This window comes from Pygoscelis adeliae, unplaced genomic scaffold (genome assembly GCF_000699105.1).
Source record: "Pygoscelis adeliae isolate BGI_AS28 unplaced genomic scaffold, ASM69910v1 Scaffold267, whole genome shotgun sequence".
Classification (NCBI taxonomy): domain Eukaryota; kingdom Metazoa; phylum Chordata; class Aves; order Sphenisciformes; family Spheniscidae; genus Pygoscelis; species Pygoscelis adeliae.
This window is the reverse complement of record NW_008825150.1, coordinates 2,000,940-2,022,988: the sequence shown is the minus strand read 5'-3', so window position 1 is coordinate 2,022,988 and position 22,049 is coordinate 2,000,940. Positions and strand designations below refer to the sequence as shown.

At 40.9% G+C, this 22,049-nt stretch overlaps 1 protein-coding gene across 1 annotated transcript in view; it reads right to left on the bottom strand.

Annotated features, from left to right (window-relative positions):
* The window catches only part of RELN (reelin), a 305,627-nt gene that overhangs the window by 46,264 nt on the left and 237,314 nt on the right, over positions 1-22,049 (bottom strand). Inside the window, exons 30-42 of the mRNA XM_009328375.1 lie at positions 21,897-22,049; positions 19,670-19,827; positions 18,559-18,766; positions 12,897-12,973; positions 11,210-11,368; positions 9,034-9,222; positions 8,535-8,808; positions 6,952-7,092; positions 6,679-6,856; positions 5,112-5,196; positions 2,309-2,491; positions 717-888; positions 539-641 (exon numbers count right to left, since the gene is read on the bottom strand). The exon at positions 21,897-22,049 is cut by the window's right edge and continues 24 nt beyond it. Coding sequence (XP_009326650.1) covers positions 539-641; positions 717-888; positions 2,309-2,491; positions 5,112-5,196; positions 6,679-6,856; positions 6,952-7,092; positions 8,535-8,808; positions 9,034-9,222; positions 11,210-11,368; positions 12,897-12,973; positions 18,559-18,766; positions 19,670-19,827; positions 21,897-22,049 — 2,080 coding nt within the window. The remainder of the gene's footprint in view (positions 1-538; positions 642-716; positions 889-2,308; positions 2,492-5,111; positions 5,197-6,678; positions 6,857-6,951; positions 7,093-8,534; positions 8,809-9,033; positions 9,223-11,209; positions 11,369-12,896; positions 12,974-18,558; positions 18,767-19,669; positions 19,828-21,896) is intronic.

Sequence of the window (22,049 nt, the reverse complement as noted above, 5' to 3'; positions counted from 1 at the left end):
TCTATGAAAGCATGGGCAGAAGCAAAACGAAAGCAGAGCCGTGGCTCTCTGAGAAAGTACAACCAGGGCAGTTAAGCCAGCATGCAGGAAAAAAGAATCTCTATTGTCACAGATGAAGTTGTAGCTCTTCACTGTGTCAGCTCGTGAAAATGCTGCACACGTATCCTGAGCAGGTTGTGAAGTGGCAATCTAGACCTTCATTATATTTTGGTGTTCATCATCTTGTCTGCCAGTGGTCACTCTCCAACTCATAGGACATGGACTTTAATGCTATCAGTGCAAGTATATACGCACGGACAAAGTAGTAATTTAGGCAAGAAATTAGAAGACTTTGAAGCAGAAACTTCCTTTATCTCTGTGTTAAAATCTTCATGATACACCCACACGGGAGAAAGTAGCATCCAAGCAATTACAGTGGAAATTAGACAGACTTCTCTGCTTGGCAATCATAACAGCTGGGCTAATACACCAAAGAGCAGAACCTGAAAGAACAGAACTCTCTAAGCAAAAGGCAAAGTAACTTTCTGAGGACAAGTACCTCAAATTGGATTATAGTGTTTTCATTTACAGTTAGATCCCTTGTTGTAATGGAGTGTTCTCCAACTTCATTTGAAACAAATACCATAGCTGAATCTTCTTCCCTGTAAAAAAAGGAAAGGGGTACTTTAGACTCAGTTTATTACACAGTCGCTAACGTGTTGCTGAGAGATGCTTACGGAGCTCCCTTAGATGAATATGGGCAATAAAGCCCAATGTTTCCACCAGGATAGAAAAACCAGTTATCCTCTTTGGGACCAAAGTCAAACGTATCCAAAAGGATCATGGGATTCTTTAGGTTATTTCCATCAATAATGAAGTCATCAATAATCCAGATTTCTTCTTTTTTGCCTACAAAGAAAAGGGGAACATTCCTATTAAAACCTAATACTACTGTTATCAGAGAGCAGAATAGTAGCCAGTATTTATGGATTACATTGAGAAGAGGGTGCTAAAGGAGTGGCTTCACTATTTTCATTTTCCATGAAAATAGTCCCCATACTGCTCTGCAGTCTGACCCTACAGAATTAACTTTTATTCCTCTAAAATTTACAGAATTCACAGAACTGGAGAGTGAAAAACCTGTGTTGAACAAGTATCTTTTGTTTAAATCACATTTACTTCGAAACTCTAGCATCAATGTCTTCTTTAATTAAGAATCATCTAGATGAGCAGTTGCTGTAGAGCCCAAGCAGCCTAAAAGGATTATTTCATTCTGCACCTTTTTCCTTGCACTCAGCAGCCTGTGTTTGTCTGGCAAGAGCTCTTCGAGAGAAAAAGAAACTCTGAGAGACCTTCTCTCCAATGGATTATGAATTCAAATGTGTTGCAAAATTGGTGCTTTCAAACTGCAGAGGAAGGATTAGATTGCCAGATCTCTTGTGTAACTGGTTTTTTAATCTATCTAAAAGCCTTTGTGTTGATCAGAGAAAGTTAAATGGCTTCTTTTAAATGAAATTCCTACTTAAGGATAATGTCTGCAAGAAAAGTTTAGTTAAATGTTTTAGGCAGGACCCATCAGAAGAATGAACTGGAGCTGGATTCTTAGGACCGGGTTTGAATTTGCTTTTTTATTAGAGGTGCACTAGGCACTTGCCTGCATGGAATAAATCTTTGCTGTATCACTGTGTCTAAATGATCGCTGGAATTCTTTAGAGCCCTTAATGTCAGCTCCTGCAAGAGATGTACTCAGAGTAACTGAGAGCAGAAGAGAGCTTTCTTCAGCTGGCACATCTCTGGTAATCAGGAGGAATGAGCTGCGTTCCTCTTGTGGTTTTCTACAGTCCCTTACAATTTAATCAAAAGATTAACTGCTCACTACATACTCTTTCTAAATGGGTTTTTAATGCCTAGTTAATTCTGAGCAAGGTAGGCCCAGTTCCCATTTACACTTGGGACACTTTTGTATAATTGGAGCATTCTAATGGGGCCTCAGTGTAAACGAGAATCAGGTCCATTAGAAATAACGAGAAGAACCTGAGTGAAGTTAACTTTATCGCTGTTGCTTGATCTCCCAGTCCCTCCAGGACCAAAGCTGATAGTCTTCTGCACGCAGTCAAGGGGTATTAGGTTAACGTACTTTCACTTTAAAGCATACAGCAGCTTTGTAAGAACAGTAAACATAATCCTGCGATAATTTTAATTGAAGGAGTTCAAATATAAGAAAACATGATGTAAGAGTCTCTATTATTGTTGAGTTCAAATCTAGCCTCTTACAGATGCTGAGCTGTGCAAGTGTGGACCTGGAGTCCCATGGGCATCTCTTCCTTACCGTTGTTGTAAGGTTGCCAGAGCCTGAACCGCGTTGCGTTGCTTTGGGCTGCGTAGGGCAGAGGAACGTTAATAAAGAGGACATCTGTAGTCTGCGTGAAGTAAAACTCATCTATCAGGTGCCAAGTGATGCCACCATTGACAGAATATTGCAGCAGGATGGAATGGGACCTCTCGGGGGTGCCTGCAGCAGAGAGGACATGCATTTACGTTCATTATAATCTGATTTTAAAAAGCACTAGCTCAAAAACACTTCTTCAAGTGTAAATACAGTTAGGTTACTTTGACATCTATTACAGAGTATGGGATTGCTTTAACAACAACTTAAGCTGTTGAGAGGTTATATGTGTGTTATATATATACCTCTTCCTGTGCTTTCCCTTGCTTGTCTGTCTGCAAAATGCTAACGAATTAGGGGCTAAATTTGCATTGCTGTTCATTATATGTACGGTCACAGTTAATTTACTTAGATGAGAAGCTGTCCAGTGTTGTAAATTTTTAGATTAGAACAAACCAGCTCCTTCTACCACAGACATTTTTCAGTAATTCAGTATTTATTTGCTTGTTGTTCCCAGGTACCAGACATTGTCATCATCATCTGTAGCACCCACAGATAAAGACACAGTCCTTATCCTCACAAATTTATAGTCCATGGCTCTGACTGCAGACACTGATATGAGCATATTCATGCCCAGAAATCATGTAATTGATGTAAAGCGCTGAAGATCTTTATTAGCATGTTTTAACAACAACAACAAATTGATATTCTGTGCTTTATTCTGGGATTAAAAATCAGTAGTGGAACTGAGAGTAAAATTTACATTTTCTGACTACCAGTTCCTCCTTTTTTTACTAAAAGCTTTAAAGAGTCAATAAAGGCTCTATACAGCCCTGTGTATTAACATATGCTGATTAGAACCCAGCACTTGCACTTAATGCTGGTTACCCTGCACAAGCTCAGTCCCCAGTGTACATTTGGCCTGTGCCTGACTTGCTGACCAGAAACATCAGCATCTGAGTGACGGTATCTCTGAGCTGGGTTCTCACTCAGACAAATTTACGGTCTCCACTCCCCTCATAGTGCAGGAAAAGTGATGGCAGTTCCCTGAAAACTCAGTATGAGGGCAGGAACTAGCAGCAGAAAAGGGCTAAGGGACAGTTTCTTAATCCCTGCCTCACTGTGTGTTACTGTGCAAGTTTCTCCCATGTTCTGCTCTTAAATTAACCAAATTCGCTGAAGCCAGGGCACCTGCTGTGCACGCTCCTGCCCCACTCTGCTCCAACACAAAGTCTCTCTTCAACCACCACATGTGGAACAGAGCAGGGAGGAGACATTTGCAGTCAGGAGCTGATTTCAGCTTACCTGTGGCAATTAACAGTAAACAACATGCTGCTCTTAACGCTTAAGCTGAGATGTGCCCAGCTATATTAATTTGCATTCAACATTAGGGAACTTGTTGGGAGTAAGTCCTGGATCCAGGCCTAGGGCTAGCAAGCCATATAGATTTAATGAGAAAAGATTTCTCCTGGAGTTTCACTGCTTTTCCTCTTGTGGGTCAAGTATCAAAATCCAGGCTTGAGCCTTCGCCTATTCCTGCCTTACAGAATGATTTTTTACTCATCATATTTTTTAATATTTTGGCAAGGATCATATGTAGAAATGTTTCCAAGGCATAGTTTCGTAAAAGAAGTCTTCACAAAGATTTTGCTTTTAAACATGAAGTATTGGGCGTGTTATTGTTTTGGGGCATGTTATGTTTTTGGCTGTTATTGTTTTCTCTCTTTTCCATAAAGTACTTAAAAATAGTAATAAATAGCCAAATATATATGATTAAATGCCTATTAAAGGGAATCAAACTTAATTCAGAAAGAGCTACATTTTTACCTGCCCATACAGAAATTTGGCTCAGATTTATTTATCAAAACTCTTTTCACACTTTTCTTTGACAAATGATGAGTTCAGTCCCAGGGTGCTGAGCTTCCCGCAGAAGCTATGAACATCTTCCAACTTCCACCAAAGGGAGAGGGCTTTTTGCATGTTGAAAGTTCAGCCTTGAAGTGCCGGTTCTACAAGCAATGCTGGGAAAAATTTCTGAGACTGCATGGGAGTGATGCAAATGCTCAGCCAGGTTAGTGGTTCTCCACTGTGTCACTCCTCACTGGGATAAAATTATTTTGCAAGGCCAGAGAGGGCAGGGGCTTGGCGCAGGGTAAGACCGAATCATTGGCTTGAACGTGCTCGTACTAGAGAAACTGTCTCAAGCTTGTTACACCAACTTGTAAACTTGGCTTGCAAAGTCTGACTATTCTTCACACACAATTAAATAGAATTATGGGGTTTTAGTCATCTCTATGATACCTACTAGGAAGCCAAATGGTAAGAGCTTTTAAAGCGGTGGACTGAAACTTGAAAATGAAAAACTCTCTAGTTCCTTATCTGTCCCTTAAGTAATCTACTATAGGCGCCATTTTATGACTTTACAAACTGAAAAATTCATTTTTCCCCAACATACGGCAAAATCTCTAAAAACCTTGAGCTATTTTGTTTCTCTTCTGCTCAAAGACTGTACTAGCTCTGCTGTTTTTGATACCACCACAGTTTACTCTTTTACTGCACAGGTGGCCATGTAGGCTGGTAGCGAGGTAGGGATGATGCAGAATCTCAAAACAAGTTCCCATATTATCTACCGTAAACTGAGGATCATGTACAGTGAAGTTGAAAACGTAAATCCATATTCTTTTCTGTGATGCTACTATGTATGAATAAAGCTAGAGAAGTGACAGGAAATAAACAGTGATCTTACCTTTGGCAATAAATTTAAACGAAAACTGGATGTACACGGTATTAGTGCAGTCTAGATCTCTTGAAACAAGCATTCTCAGTCCTTCCTGCAAATACAGAATATACAGTATGAATCTTGGTTCCCATTATCGAAGATGCTCTGCAGCTTACTATTGTCTGGATGTTGTCTGTTACTGACTGCTGGTGGCTGTGAGAGAGGTAGCTCTCTGTCCCACACCTTCTCCCAGGCAGAAAATGGGGATAGTGTTAGCCTTGGCAAAGTGAGCCACAGTAACAGAAAAGGGCTAGACACAGGGGTGTGCCACCACCAGAGGCACAGCTACATGATCAGGTGCAGACACGGGTACAGCTCATTCAGCTCGTGCTCTGAACCACTGGGATGTGATCTGATCTGCAAGCACTGTAGCTGACCTACTTGGACACTGAGTCCAAGCTAGCATACCTACTTTTTTGGCAAATTGTATAGTAGCCAAGCACCCTAATTTCCAGGCAGGAAGACTCCTCTCTAGGAGCTTTTTCCTGTGCCTCAAAAAATATTTTGTACAGATATTCTCTTCTGGGGCAACCTCTTGACTTAGAGCAGTATGGAAAGGACGCAGACAGGAAACCTCACAGTGACCCCTCAGGTCCTGTCCATCTCTGTAGATGAGCTCAGTGTTGTGTGGATCCTGGGGCCAGAGCCAGTCCCCGTTCTGCAGAGATCTGCAAACTCCACCTCACAGAGCTTCCCTCTTTGTCAGACCCATTCCCCTAGGGGAACAACCTGCAGGAGCAACCAATCCAAGTTTTAGACAATTCACATCCTGTGATTTGTAATTTAGATGATTTAAAGAGGTTGAACTGGAGTCAAGGTTTTGCAAAGAAATATTTCTAAAGAATTCATTTCTACACCCAAAGTTATTAAACTTTGCTTTTTCAGGGCACCTGAACCCACAGTGTCAATTGAAGACTCATGTGTGAGCCTAAAATTTATGTGTTTATGTGAACAAAAGTCTTTCTATTTATGTGCTTTGTTGAAGAACTGAGAAGTTCAGAAAACATGATATTTCCTGGCCTTTTTTAACATGTAATTAACAAAAAATTCCTTAAAGAGCTAGAAAACTTCAAAATGATAGAATTAAGTAAAACACAGGCTAACTACATAAACATTGATTACATAGACTACTGTGCTGACTAATCTGTATTATTCAAAATACTCAAAAACCAATCAGGGGATTTCAAGACACAAACCCCATTGATTGTAATGTGTACCGTATTTCCAAATCACTCACTTGGCCTCAAGAATCTCAGCCGCAGAGTTTCATTCTTTTCCTTTGGTTGTTAAGGAGGACTTTATACCACAAATGAAAGTAATAGCCAACAAACAGACGAAACGCGTTTGTTCATAAAAAACAACTGTGACAAACATGGTGCATATTTAGGGCAGGAAAAGGCAAGAAATATGAAAATGTCAAACTCTAGCCTAAAGACTTTGACATAAACATATGGGGGGAAACAACAAAAAAATTACTTTCTGTTTTTAACTCTACTGGGTTTTATTCATTTTTTCAATGTAAGTAATCTCTGACCCCTTTAAAAATGAGAGCTGTTCCAGACTTGATGGTGTCACCATTCAGGTTTCCCCTCTCAGCACCGTAGACCTCAGGCCAAAGGTCTGGATGCAAGTTACCATTGAAATCATCCTTCAGGACAGACGGCAGAGGAATGACAGGGACACAGTAAGGACCACCAAAGCCTCTGTCACACCTAGCAACAAATTGGGAGGAAAAGGTGTTATCCATCTGGCCTAGATAAAACACAACATCCTTTCTATGAAGCAGGTTAAGCAGGTTGCTACTTACACACAACGACCTGCATCACAGATGCCGTGGCCTGAGCACATCCAGGGGCACCCTGTAGCCAGGACCACATTATCAATAGCCCAAGAATCAACACCAGAGGCATAGTTGTACTGAATCCATCTGAACCGTGTTCTGGGAGAGCTAGAAAAAACAGAGTGAATGTATTTCAGGCTTCAAAATGTCTGCTCCACAAAGTGCTAAATAGTAAAGAAAATCCCATAGACTTCAGGACAACAAAAGCATATTAATAAGCACGACTCTGTATTTGGAAAAGACTCATATTCCAGTTGAAACTGGAAGTTTCAATTTCTCAGGTTAGTTTTCAGGCAAAATTCCAGCAGACTCTAAAGGAAGATGCCCAAAGTGAAAACCTAGAAAGTCAACATTGCTGTGACTCTCGCTGGTCAACAAAGTGGTTGAGCAGGAAATATTAGCTACATTAGCATTCAACAGCTCCACGTGTTGCTAGCAGAGTTAAAACAATATAATTGCTTCAGTAAACTAAGAAGTAATGAAAGTTCATTTATACTAAATGTTGTGTAAAGAAAAATAATGATTACATATGTTAGTATATATATGTATAACAATGTATGACTATATATGTACAAACATGCACATGCATACACACTGCTGTAATTGCTGACTGCCTTGTTATCCTCAGATGAGGAAAGTATTTTGGAAAAAAAATCTGTCAAGATACAGTGGGTTAGATGATGTTGGATTTGTTCAGGCAGGAAATGTGCTGTGGAGCTGATCCTGGAACAACACAGAGAATTGCCCTCTGACACTGACAGGATCAGGATATCATTATATTTGTGAAGAAGATTATTTGGAAGAAGATGCATGGTCCTCTGGAGTGAACTATGGAATTAGAAACCAAGATGTGAACCCCAGTCCCAGTTCATTTACTGTGTGTCCATTTTTACCACCGTATTTTCTGGGTGATGAAATTCGCAGAGGTAATGTGTAGGGTGCTTTGATGAATTACAGAACTATTCAGAATAATGGTAAGCGTTATCATCGGCATCTGTTATTTCTAAAATAGAGCATGGTTTTATTCAGAAAGACGGATGCCAGCATATCTGCCACATCATCCAATGTGATATCACTAGGAGGCAGGCAGAGCTCTCCTCCAGGTCAAATGGGTGGAGGTGACACAGCCAGTAACATGCGTTTTGACTTGCGGAATGTCATAATTAACATGTCTAAATCTTGGATGACAAATAACATTATAACTTATGTGCAATGACAGAAAATACTTTTATATGAAAAGATGGGCGAGTGCATTAATTATTGCTTTTTATTGGGTAAATGTTAGAAAAGGTTGGTTTAGCATTCCTGTTCTTGCTGCCATAGATTATAGGCAAGACTTAAGAATTCACTCATCCAAAGTTGTTACTTCCTTCAGTTCCTGCAGTTCACATTATATCTGATGAAATATTTTGAAGTGAAATTTAAAATTCTGATGGCGTGACAACAGACATTTAATAATTTAAAAGACATGCAGAAAATTCCCAAGCTGGGGGATGTTTGCTCAAATTAGATCAGCAAAATCTACATCAAGCCAGAAGAGCAGTGCTCACTTGGTTGAGGGTGGGAGGTAGACTGTAATTCTCTTCCAGTTTTGGAATCTTTCTGAAGTGTAGATGGAGCTCTCGGTGTAGTGCTGACAGCCGATGGTTGGAGGGACGCACTCTTCTGTCACCAGGTGCCAGTCTCTCCCGTTGTTTAAAGAATACTGCAGGTGAATGCTATGGGAATTGCTGTATGGCTTGCTGCAACCCATGCTCAGCTCAAATTGCAAGAAAGTGGAGGCTGATACATGGAAGTCCCAAGTCTCGGCATAACGAGGTTTTCCTAAGAAAAGAGAGAAAAACAACAAAAAAAAGTATACCTTATGCATATGCTTTCAGTACTGTCACTCAAATTTGTTATCTGTATTTTCACCTTTTTTCAGCCTTCTCTTCCCTGCAGATTACTATATACTTGAATTTGTGTATACCTCCCATCTTGTAAAACATGACCCATAAATAATTTATAAAATAGGTGCATACAAATGTAGCAATGTTTGGTGACACATACCGATGTTTTCACTGAACATCAGAGCTGTATCCATAGACAGGCAGTCAATGTCTTCTTGACCTCCTTGTATTCTGTACCAGCTTGCTTGTAAATCCACAGTTCCATCAAATTTATCCTGGAAGCCAGTCTGAGAGCTGTCATTCATCCCTATAAGGACATCGTCCAAAGCCCACTGGGCTGAATGCTTCCCTATAAAAAGCAGAATGTGCAGGTTAGTGGAGTCCCCGTTAGTTAGTTTTTATGCCCGTATCCCAGTGAGCAGTGCACAGTCATGTAGACTGACATTGGTCATATTGAACCCCCGTCCATTGGCAAAACATTGCTCAAGGATGAACCTGGACTCTAGAGTATGTTTCTATTTCAGATAAATACAGGTATTTCCCTCTTAATTTCTCAAGATTCAGTGCCTTTGTTATCATATGCTCTCCCTGTATTTGAATGAGACACTCCCTGAGCCCCTAGATTGGGGATTTTCATTTTATGGGTCACAACCTTCCTGCCATTCCCCACACTAAATCGGAAAGCCCTCTGCCTGGTTCCCAAAGTACCTTTTGTATGGAAAAGGATAGTACACTAAAGAAAATGCTGAAGGCTCTTGATACAGATGATATTCACAGAAGTGCTCTTCACCTTATCCTTCCTGGAAACCTCTCTTCTCTTGCTCTCCAGCCTACAGGCATCTCAGTTCACCATCATCTCCAGACCATTCCTCCAGCCCTTCATTTCAATTCACCTTTCTACTGGCATGCTGAAAATGTCATCTTACTGTACAATCGCTGCCCTCACAGAAGGAAAGTCTTGACAATAAATTGTGAGCTCATAGCGATGTGCCAGGATTTTTGTCTTGCCACTATGAGGAACATGGGTCATGGCTGATAGGGCAACTCTGCACTCAGTTATGGCAGACAGACAACAATCTATAAAGGAGTTAATATCTGTAATGAGCAGTGGTTGTCACCTATGTACGCTGGTATGGAAGATGGTATTTCAACCTCCAGTCATAAAATCTCCCTCTTACTGGGAGCCACAGGACTGCCATCAGGTGGTCTTAGAGTGACCACTCTCAGCAGGGACAGATGTCATCCAGGAGTCCCCAGAGCAAACGACCACGGGCAGGACACAGGGAGGTAGCAACAGGTCTGACATTGCACCACTCACCAGTGCAAACGATCGTGGCAGAACGATGGTGCACCAGTGGCTGCTCAGCATTTTTCCCATATGAACTGGCTTCTTAACTAAATCACATTGCTCCTGCCTTGTCTACTCTCTTGCCTAGTGAGGACAATTAACTCCAGCACATACATTGTAAGAAAATGTACGAATAAAAAACCACCATCAAATTGATAAATGATATCCAAGAAGCTGCATACCGTAATTACCTGAACGTAAGCTTTGTGCTTTTCTCCCCAGGGAATTGCTGTTAAAATGTACTTTGCTATATTTCTGAATATCAACTTGTATTTCCTGCAGGGATCCAGGAGCTGCTGCCTTGCACAAAGGCGAGACACTTCATCAGGACACTTTTAATAGTGGTAACGTGCTCCCGCGCAAGGTGGGAGCTCTCTCAGTGGCTGTAGGTATCTGTCAGCACCAGGGTTTTACTTTCAGCTGAGGATGTGGGAAGTGGCTGAGTGGGATTTGGAGGTGCAGCAGAAGGCAGGGGAGCAGGGCGCTGGGACACCAGAAGTGGCAGAGGATGGGGGTCCTGTTTTGGAGTGTGGAGATATTAAAGTACTGAGATGGGAGCCACCAGGTAGGCAGATTCAAGGCCAAGTTATGCCTCCTCTTCCAAAACAGAGAAAAAGTGAGATAAAATGTGTAAGCCATTTTGCATCCCAGGTCACTCTATACTCAGGTAAATCCTCCAATCTTATTTAGGCTTTTCTGTGTAATATTATTTTCCCCTCCCTTCTGTTATCTCTCAGCATCTTTGGTTCAAACTTAGCTCTTAAACAATTTTACTCTTAAGCCCACTGTTCTGCTTGGTGCTATAAAAGAAAATCACGTCTGCAGTGTGACTGAGGAAAGCCTAAATATGCTCTTACAGCACCCAAACAGTTCACCGTACTGTATTTTTGGTAAGCTGAGGTTTCCGTAGAACATGTCCATACTGAGAAACATTGACATGTGGGTTGTGTAAAACTGCTTAATGAATTTTTAGGATGGTGTTGCTTACCATGTTGTGGCTGCCACCAGCGGAAAGCAGTGGCGGGGGTTTTGGCCTCCCGAGGCAGGTCTACCGAAACAACCTGGGGTTCCAGGTATGACATGAAGTCCAGCTCTCGCAGCAAATGCCAGGTGATCCCGTTATCATTTGTGTATTGAACAACAAGCCCTGTATTTAAAATTAAGAAAGGCAGTTAGTCTGACTGTACAGAGCAAAGGGGGGCAACTCTTCAGCCTATACTCAGGAGCTGCCAACCCCCGTCCAGTGCACGCCGCTTTTGGCATCTCCCCTACCCTTTTGGCATCTCCTGGTCCAGGAGCATGTGGACAAAGTCCTACCACAAAGGTGACGTGGGCTTAGCAGCTGCCACATGTTATCTTGCTTGTCTTCACCAAACTCAAAGGATCAAATCTTTTACAACCTCAGCGAAACTAATGATTGTACCACAGAAACCGTAGGAATAATGTGACTTTCTTAATATAGTCAATATTTATTTCATATTGGATATCTTTGCAGTTTGTGTGGGACACTAAGTTGTAATTCTGATAGCTGGGCTCCCAATATGGGTAGTTCACAATGCTCATGCTGCCTATGCAAGCGCCCAGCATCCTTAAAAGTTAATTATAGTAATATTTAGATAATTTAAAATAGTCTTCATATCTTACAAACAGTATGGCAAACACTAGGACATAGCACAATTGTGAAGTCACTTATGAGCTCATCACAGGGGATAATAGAAGAAAGAAGCGCTTATGTGTATTTCTTCTCTTAAAATTCTTTTATGCTGGAGTACGTTCAAAGATAATGGATTTTCTTGTGTCTTATACTGGTGCAAATGTGAGGACAATCAAACCCTCGGTGTAATCTGTGCTGAAAGATGACAGTTCTGAGTCAGTATCAATGTAAATGCCATGTGTCAGGAAGCAGTCCACTGATGTTAAATGATTTATACTGAGAGGAAAATGAGGTTTTCTCATTTACCAGATGTCAGTGATCTGTCTTCATGCAACTAGACCACTTTACATGGGAATTCTGCTCCCAACACTCTGCCGATCCTTCCCAGACACAAATATCAGCCTCCTGCCCCAATAACTCTAAGCATGTGGGTAAAATAAGAGACAGCTGGGAGAGATGAATTTCTTTAGACTAAATATATTTTCAGCTGCAGCTTTATAATTTTGCATTTCAGGTAAATCATGTATGAGCTTGGGTTGGAAGGCAATCTTTAGTTAGACCCACTGGTGCAGCTGAGAAGCTGAACAAGTTTTCAGGCACACAACTCTACTTCAGGTCGGAAATGGAGGCTGCCCACTTTATCGTGAACTTGAATTTTATTCCTTTTATTTCAGACCTGAAGAAAGCCCTCCGTACTTGTAAATTTACCTGTTTCCCAACACTATCAAGTACCCTAATAAAAGCTATTACACCTCTCCTTGTAAATGTTGTTTTAAACCATCAGAGCGCCAACAAATTTACTCCTATTGACAGATCACCATTAGGTTTGGTGGAAATAATTATAAATACAAATGTGGAACAAAAGTAAATAGTTTTCTGCACCATTTATAAAAACTGAAGAGGTAATGGGTTTATGTTAAAAATAAAAAAATCTTTTTGATTTTGTAAAGGCAGTAAAAGGCAAAAACACTGTAGAAGACCCAAAATGCAAAAAGCTTATTATAAGGAAAAGAAGCTTTACCTTCATTCCTGGCTCTTGGTCTGTTGCAGGAGTTACCAATAGCCTTGCTTCCAATTTGTACATAAAATTGAACTAGCCTGTTAAAAAAATCAGGGTAGAAGAGAAGTGAAATTATCTTCTGATAGCGCAAGATCAGTCAGGATAACTCTCCTTCCTTAACTAATGTGGCATTTTCAGTTAGGTCATTATTCCAGGCTTACTGATGAGGTGATGTTCCCAGTGAAATCAAGCATTGCCATAGTAAACAGTGGAGGACCCAAGACAGAAAAAGGTGATGTGGTTTATTGATCCTGTGCCTAATAAATGTATTGTTGGACTGAGTATCAGATTTTAGCAGTTCCTTCTTTCACACAAAGATGGAAAAACTCCAAAGCAGGCAAATGTGCTCCTTACATCAGATCTGACCTTGGCCTCTTGTAACTGGAAATTGGTTTAAGCTTTAAAGTACAATATTAGAGTTTTAATAAAATTATTAAACCCTCACTAAACCACCAATCCCTTTTTGGTCCTCAAATTCTTGATGTAAACAATTTTCAGTGAAAAGAGTTCGTGGGACATTTTGTGAAGTAGACCCTTTGATTTTGAACCTATACATTTTGATTTCATCCTCCTGTTCTCACGTCATGAGATGGGGGAAAAAAAAATGTTCCTGATCTGCCTTTCTTGCAACCTTCCCTGTAGTCAGTGCTTTTATCACTTCCCTGCCTTCTCCTCCTCCTTTCTATGGTAAACCATGGCAACCTTTTCATCTGTCTCTCTGCATGAAAGTTTTTTCATGTCCTTGATTTTTCCCATGACCATTTTCTGCAACCCTTCTAAAGCCGCAACATCCTTTTGAGAAAGTGTTGCTGGTTTTATTGACAGAACTTTGGCTAAGCCTGTAACATTCCTATCTAGCTATATTTGAATTAATAATTATCCCATCCTTGTGCTACAAAATATTGTCAATATTTTTCCCAATCTACAGTGATGCCCTGGTACCCTTGCTGAACTGATATTTTTAATTGTGACTTTGTGGTATCAGAGTAGTTTACATTTCCTCTTAGATGTGTACTATTGTGCTATATAACAGCAATTTAATTAATGTCCTGCTGCTTACTCACCAAATTTCATTGCATGTCTCTGACATCTGTCTCAGTCTTATCTGGTCATAACTAATGTAAAGACCTTTGAGATGACTGAGAATGCCATTGCCCCCTCATCTATGCCTTCTTCACAGGTTGTCTGCATTGCACACCCAAAACAGTGCCTGAACAGAGCAGGAAACCTGGACTCCCCCCCACACTGAGCTTTTGCATGCTAAAAGTTGGTGATGCCATTCTCCTTCTTGTTTCCTAGCCAGTTTTTGTCTTAGGATGGTGCCTGCCTGTAGTGTTATAAATATTGGAGTACTCACTGATGTGATGTTTTTGGGAAGCAACTGCTTGTCCCTTGTGCTGGGGGTGTCCTCAGGGACCAACATAGGGAGAGATGGGATTATTGCCAAGCAGAGTTTTTGGAGGAAAAAAGAATACAAATCTAAAGGAAACCAGGCTTCATTAATTCTATTGCTTGTAGATAGCTTCTTTATTTTAAATACATATTTTCAAGGTGAATTTGTGTCTCTGTGTGAAGAAACAAGGCTTGATTTGTCACTCAAATAACTCCCCACAAGGATAACACTTTTCGCTTTAGAGGATTTGGTCCTAATTTGTGGTGACATCAGTAACATCACAGACAAGCCACAGGACTACAGCCAGAGCCAGTACGACGCAGATAGGACTCCAATTTCCCTCACCCACCACTACCTACACAATGTCACAATCATCTTCCGATTCTAAAACCAACCGCACTCCAGTTCTGTTATTGAAATTGGTATCTCCTATCTGAGGTGTTTTGTATATCCATAGGGACTGGGAAAAGCCAGAAGAACTCATCAGTCTCATTCATAATATAACCCCAAAGATAGCTCAAGAACAGACAGGCTGACAGTATTACACTATTTAGCCAGGTAAGTCCTATTGTTTGCTGCAGCTCTGCTGTCTGAGACAGTATTCAGGCAATAAAGCACTAGACAGTGGTCTCAGAGGTGAAAAGATTTACAGTTCCATCATGAAATTCTTTTTTATGCTTGCCAAATGTAAAGATTGGTAAAAAGCAGAAAGAAAAGACAAAAAAAGCCCCGTTCTGCAGAAGGGTGAATCAGCCCATCTGATCCATAAACATTTGACCCAGAACAGCTCTCTGGGATGTTGCACAGTCATTAGCAATGGAGTCTGTAACGCAGACAGGAGCCAAGTCAGCTAACAAGCCAGATGTCACCTCTTGGAAAAAATATATATATTCTGTGACTTTTATCTTGCTGCTAGGTAGGCACTGTTTGCAAATGCTCTCACTGAACAGATAGTGAAGAGCATCATAAGGGATAGGCCATCAAAATGGGAGGCAGTAGCTCATCAGTAACCAAGATGCATCCAGGTACTGTATTGTCAGTCAGGAGGATGGAAATATTGCTGGTGAAATTGTGCCTTTGGAGCCACTGGGCCATACAAAAGGGAAGGGATGGAGAGACTCCAGGGGGTTTCTAAAGTGTAGGGCAAAAAATGGTCTGCGTGAAATGAATTTTGACACTTACAGCTCTCTTTAGTGCTATGGGACATTCCCCTAATGTCTGTGAAAAAAGTGTAGTCAATCATATAAAGGAATAAGGAGATGATAGGACAAACAAAGCTAAGATTATGATAGCACTTAGTGTATATGCTAAACATCGAGTGCTTGTTTACAATCATTGGCTTCAGGGAGCAAGCTTTAGTTGTAAATGCTCTGAGCATGAAACCTGAGTTTGGTGGTGCCCTGTTGAGCTGCTTCCCTGAGCAGCACCACACACCTCGGGCTGGCAAATCTCAACCCCTTTGGAGCAGAACGGGCTGGGAGCACTGAGCCCCATGGACCCTGCTCCTCTGGGAAGAAAAGGGTGAGGAGGAGAAGGGCCTTTGTACTTCTTACAGAAAAAGAACAAAAATTCTTCACATTCCTTACATAAAACTTATGCTTTACGTACAAAAAGCTGCAACTGAAGCAAGATGATAGGCAATATGCATAGGTAGATCTGCAGGAATTCAGACTGAAAATAAAACTTCAATATCTTGCAATATTTTTCAGCTTTTTGCTCTTCCATGCCTGATTTAATGAAACAAGATCTTGAAAGGTCTGGGAAAACACTATTAACCTGAAAAATAAGAAGCTTAAAAATCTACTGCAGGAGTTTCAGCTTCCTATTCACAACCCTCAATCCACATCTCTAACAGTATGTCTTTCAAGGCATATTTTCCTGCTGTTTACTCAGTCACCAACCCCCCCCAACCAAAGAACCCATGCACAAATAAAAGATAACTGTGCTAATATGACCGCTAATAAGATAACCAAATTCTATGCAAAACATTACTGAATGCAAAATGTAATACCAAAATGGGAAAAAGTGCTTCCCTCTAATCTTCTCTTTCAAGTGACATTAGTTTTAGCTCCCATAACGGAAAAAATTTCAAGGCTGAGAATTATTTTCTTTTTAGGGTATGGGTCTTTCAGTTAACCCTTCACACTCTCACAAACTTCGTTTGCTTCTGCTTCTAGGAAAAAAGACCCGGTTAATGTTACAGATGGTCTCAAACATTAAAGTGGGATGCACCTGTTCTAAGCACGGCGTCTGAAGGCTGGATGTCTAAGTTTTACATGACCAACCCAGATTCCCTTGTAATTAATGACAAAAAAACATGCTTCCAGAAGACAAAGCACTGGCCTTAGCTAACCCTATTTTAGGATGAGTTGCATTGCCCTTTTGATGTAGCTGTTTCTTTCCTTTGACCATAAAAGCAGCCTGGCATAATTGCTGTAATCTAATGAGTCCATGTTCTGGTCAAGCTGCATGAGAAGAATCCTACCCTTGAGCAGATGTGTGGCTGAAGAAACTGAAAAATCCATGTTAGTCCCATTTGTGTTTGAGGTGACCGGTGCTTTTGTTCTGTCTAGCAAACAGCCCAGGGACGTGGTGTCAAACTTGACTTGTTCAAGGAAGTTAAACTGCTCACTGTGATGCTTATAAAAAAATTCAATGCTGGTTTATTTTGACAAAATGATCAGTCGCAGCAGGAGAGCAGCTCACACGGTGAGCACCTGCTCAGAAGAGGGGTCTTAGTTGCTCTTATCAGGTGTCCCTCTGGCCATTTATGTTGTTGGGGCAGTTTTGAGACATCAGATGACCAAGTTCTCATACAAAGCAGAAGTAGTGATAGACTAAAAAAGTCAAGAAAGAGCATTGCTCGGCATTTTAAAACTTCTTTTGGCTTTTTAAATGGTTCAAACTATAAAAATGGAAAGCTATAAATATGTATATCTGTTAAAAGTGGTTTCAAAGTAATCTTAAAGCTAAAGAAAATCTTTTTCTTTTATAAAAAGATTTCTCCAGGAATGAAGGAAGAACTTAAAAATACCATTTGAACATAGGCTTCTTGATGATGTTGTTACTTCCAATATTACACTTCACAGGATTAATAACATGAGATTTAAAAAGACGGTGGAACAGAAAAGAAGTGCTCAGACCTTCCCAGAGTTCCAGTGTAAACATGTACTTGCCCAAAGCGTATTTGTCAAACAATTAGTTAATTTAATTATTAAGTAATTTACATAATTATATAAATAATTCACATATTTGTCAGAGGAGAATTTGTCAGACGCGCAGGGGACAGAGGGAAGGCAGGTGGTACTGTGCTGCTCAGTGCCAGGGAGCAGCTAAGGATGTCCCAAAACCCGCAGCACCCGTACTGCCCTAAGGAGCACCACTTGTCTGAGCTGGAGAGCCGTAGCAGTAACTTGTGGCCAATCTTTGCTGAATGATCCCACAAATTAAATAATGCAGCAAATCACGGCATTACTTACTCTTGGAGCAGTATTTGTCAGGAGAAATATCTTTTATTAAGCTAACTGATATAATTGTAGGGTGGGCAAGGTTTCAGGTGCCAGATCCCTCATGAGACTGGACAAAGCAGCAGCAAACTCCAGGCTAAATAATGGTTAGAACTAACAGCCCTTTGTTTATCTTAATTACATTAATCAATAAGACAATTTGAGAGATAATTGCTGCCAGCGGAGCAGGACTCAGCGGTAGCGGGGAGAGAGGTGAAGGCTTGTTAGCCTCTTGACTACACAGGAACAATTCACATTCCGTTTTTTTTTGCACTTCTGACAAGTGGACTAATTCACAACATCTGGCAAGTAAACAACAGCTCATTGCTACGCCATCGGCATGCCTGCCATTCAGCGCAGTCGGGGGAAAGGGAGTTTTTCTGTCCAGCTATGGGCAGAATTTTAGGTTTTGTGCAGTCTCAAGACCACATCTTCTGCCTGTCCATCTAGAATACAATGCAAACCATCTTCTCAGAAGGATAAACACTTCATATTTTCTATGCTGCTATTCCATTCCATTTCTAATGTAAGTTTTTCCCTCTCAAGAAAAGGAGGTAGTACAACAGAATGAACAAAAAAGTAATTTCTCTGGCTTTAAAATGTCTTATACAAGTTGCAATTACCAGAAAAACTTTTCACACCTTCTTACATCTACACTTGTAATAGCAGACAGGAGACAACATGAATACACAGACAATTGTGAGAAGCAGCACTGAGGATTGACCTGATATTTGTGGTGTCCAGGGGAACAGTCCTCGCCTCCCTTTTGCCAGGTCCATTGAAGTACAGAGATTTTCCGTCGCTGAGCATGCCACAGCCTGTCCCAACCTGACCTCCTGTTATCTTGTACCAGAGAGGGCTTAGCTTCCTCTCAAACCTGTCGAACATCTCACTGTGATTGGGCACATTAGACACACAGGTTCCATGTGACGCTTCAAGAAAAAAAAATATATGGGAGATGCTTTGGTGAAACTGTGCTGAACAGAGTAAAGGTCAGATACAGTACATTGGCAGACGGTTCTGTTGCATCCGCATATGAGAAAGTACCGGGCTTTTCTATGAAAATGCCCTGACTACAGGATTGTACCTTTTTAAACACTCTTTATAAATTTTCATAGGCAGAATAAGCCTTCTTCCTCTAAACTTTAAGATGGCTTATTTCACTAGGTGAAAAACAGCCACGCTTTATGTTGATAAGGCATTTTAGGTAAACAGAAAAATATTATCCTTTTATTTCATTTTAAACAAATTGAACAAAAGATGTTAGCTTATTGCTTTGTTGGTATAGAGGGTTGAAAAGAGTGCAGCATGCAACTGGTTGAGCCAATCACTGTTTTTTTTCATTGGGTTTGGTGCTTTTTTTTTGGTCTTTCAGCATAAAAGCCCCTGAAACTACAAGTGAGCAGAATTTTCCACAGAAGGGCCTGTCAGAACATATGTTCCCTCCTGGTCCCATGCCATCTGATGGCCAGGGGACTCAAAACCAGCAGCAATTCTTTTGAAGATGATCCAAAGGCTTTTAAGCAGACTTCTTAGTTTATAATATTTTATTTTGTTTTCTCTTCTATCACTAGTCCCTTCCCCATTCATACAGATGGTGATGTTCAAAGATTGCGGTTGCCAGAAACATCACCGGTGTCAGCTGCCTTCAGCTGCTCTGTTTTGCCTGTGCTGAATTTTATTTAACAAAATGAGAAGAGTCTTGCTGGCAGCCCATGAAATTTATGTCATCATATATTTTTCCAGAATATGGGAGAGGAAAAACAAGATGCTAGATTTACAGCTTTAACTCAGCCAATGCTTACTGTAATCCCACCTAAAAAATGTTGTCTTACCTGTGTAGCCCAAGTCACAGAAGCAGACCCCCGAGACGCAGTCCCCGTGACCGTTGCAGTAGTTGGGGCAAGGCTCAGAAATGTAAACGCCATCTAAGCCGAAAGGAGGCACACTCTTGTGGGAGCTGCTCTCCTGGATCCAGCGGAATCGAGTCTTACTGTAGAGAAACAACGATGAAAGGCACAATATTACTATTCTCAGCTTCAATACCTACTGCATACTTCATGTGCTCTTTGTTTAAGATTAAAAGAAGCTTTTCCTAAATTAGCTGTTTGCAAATAAGATGCAAATGGATGCCTAGAAAATATTTCTGACAGCCTACAGTTTGTGCAATTCCACTTATGGATATTTTTTCCAGATTTTTTTTTTTTTTTAATGTATTTTGACTTCTCTGGCCCATATCTACCAGTGTGATGCGAAGAACAGATACATGGTTTTATCAACAAGAGTGAATGGTTAGATGTGACTCTGCAGATGCCTTTCACTACTCAGTTCAACCCAAACTGCTAATTACATTTTAAAATCCCAGAACCCCATTTCTTATGGTACTTAAATAATGCAGTGATGCAGAGTTTATTACAGAATCGTATAATTTTGAGTAAAAAACTTTCAAGTAATTTGGATACAAGAAAAATCATCCACTTCATAAAAATAATGGCAAATAACGTGTCCTACAGGACATGTGGACAGAAATACAAAGTTTTTATTCTTGGATGATAACATGAAATTCCTGGAAAACAGTGATCTAATCCTTAGCATGTATAACTGAAATTGCTCTGGGGACTTTGGTGAGCCTACACTAAGTTACTCCAGCTGACCCACAGCATAGGAAATCTGAAGAAAAAATATTTTGTTTTTTAATTTTCAGTCTTTAACTTTTAGCCAAATCATTTTATAGGAGCTCCAGAGGCGGGAACGAATTTAAGATCTCATTGCCAATCCAATGGATTAACTAAGATCCTCCTTTTAATAAACCTATTGCTTTTCTTCTGCTGTGCACTGGGATTTGGTAAGTAGGTGATCATCATGCTAGTGCTTTGTACCAACTGATGAAACGGGATGCTTTCCAGGTAACCCATGAACTATGATTTCCAAAGTGACCCATAACACCGAGACTCTCATCATATTCGCAATTCTTACATTTTTAATGTATTAGCATGAGCTTCTTATTCCTGATCACATTACTGAACATAATGACAAACAGATTGCTGCTATTGATTCTGCACTGCTTGTTTTGGGTAAATCAAATCAGCTGGTGTCAGATCTGTGCAATTTGGCACCTGCTTTTATTGGCTAATTACTGAAGAAAAGATAAACTTGTTACGGAACACGCTGCTATTTCAGCTCCTTGCGGCAAAGGCACTGTCTCCCCTGCTGCACAATATGCCACACACTCAAAATCTGTGCCGGGGCTTGAGGATGAGGAGCCCGTGGCAGGATGATGGAGCTGAAACCCGGGGGCAGCACTAGAATGGCTCCCTGCGGGGAAGAGAGGCAGGAGGCAGTGGGGGCATGGCCAGGGGCTCGGGGGTTGGCTGCCAGCTGTGCTGGCAGCGCTTGGTGCAGGCAGCAAATCAAACCAGGGCGGTTTACTGACAGTGTAAGACAGCGAGCGAGGCGAGCGAGAAACTTCAGCCAAATCCAAGAAAGATCGAGAAAAGCCTCCTGATTTCAAGCCTTATTTGCATCTTCCACCATCGGATGTTTTCTCATCTGTATTAACCCAATGCTGAGGTCGCGCTCGCAGAGGAGCACACCTATCATTCCTCCCTCCTTTGACTTCGGCTGTCCCGGCCGCCTTCAATGACACAGCACATTATGCAGCAACTCAAGTACCCTTCTAGGGTTTCTTTGCCTAGTGGTAACTGTAAAATGAATCCTGTTCAAACGGCTTATTTATTTCAAGTGACTCATCACTCTCTTTCTGGTGCCTCTGACCTAACTTATAGGCATAAAGACAGACAGCACCATGATGAAGAGATTGATGTCAAATTAAAATGTTCTGGGTTCCTTGTTGCTTTGTAATTTAATTTTATAAACCATTCTGACACCTTTAAAATGGAAAGCTTCTCCCTGTTTTGGAGAGTACAGTATATTTTTCCCAGATCTGCCAATTTTTAACACTGCTTTTATTCACAGCTTGTGACTTTTTCCTAATGTAACATCAAAGAAGAGGCAGCTAATTCATGAGTACCACTGGCATCACTGGTTTACAATGTACAGTACCTGGCTGCAAGCGACCTGGGGATAACAATAGTAATTCTTGTCCAGTCCTCAAAGTCTCCCGTGTGATACACGGTTGGCTCGCTCAGCTCCCGGGAGCTTCCCTCGCACCCTTTTGTGCCTGGAGATGCAGGGTAGCAGCCCTCCTTCACGAGC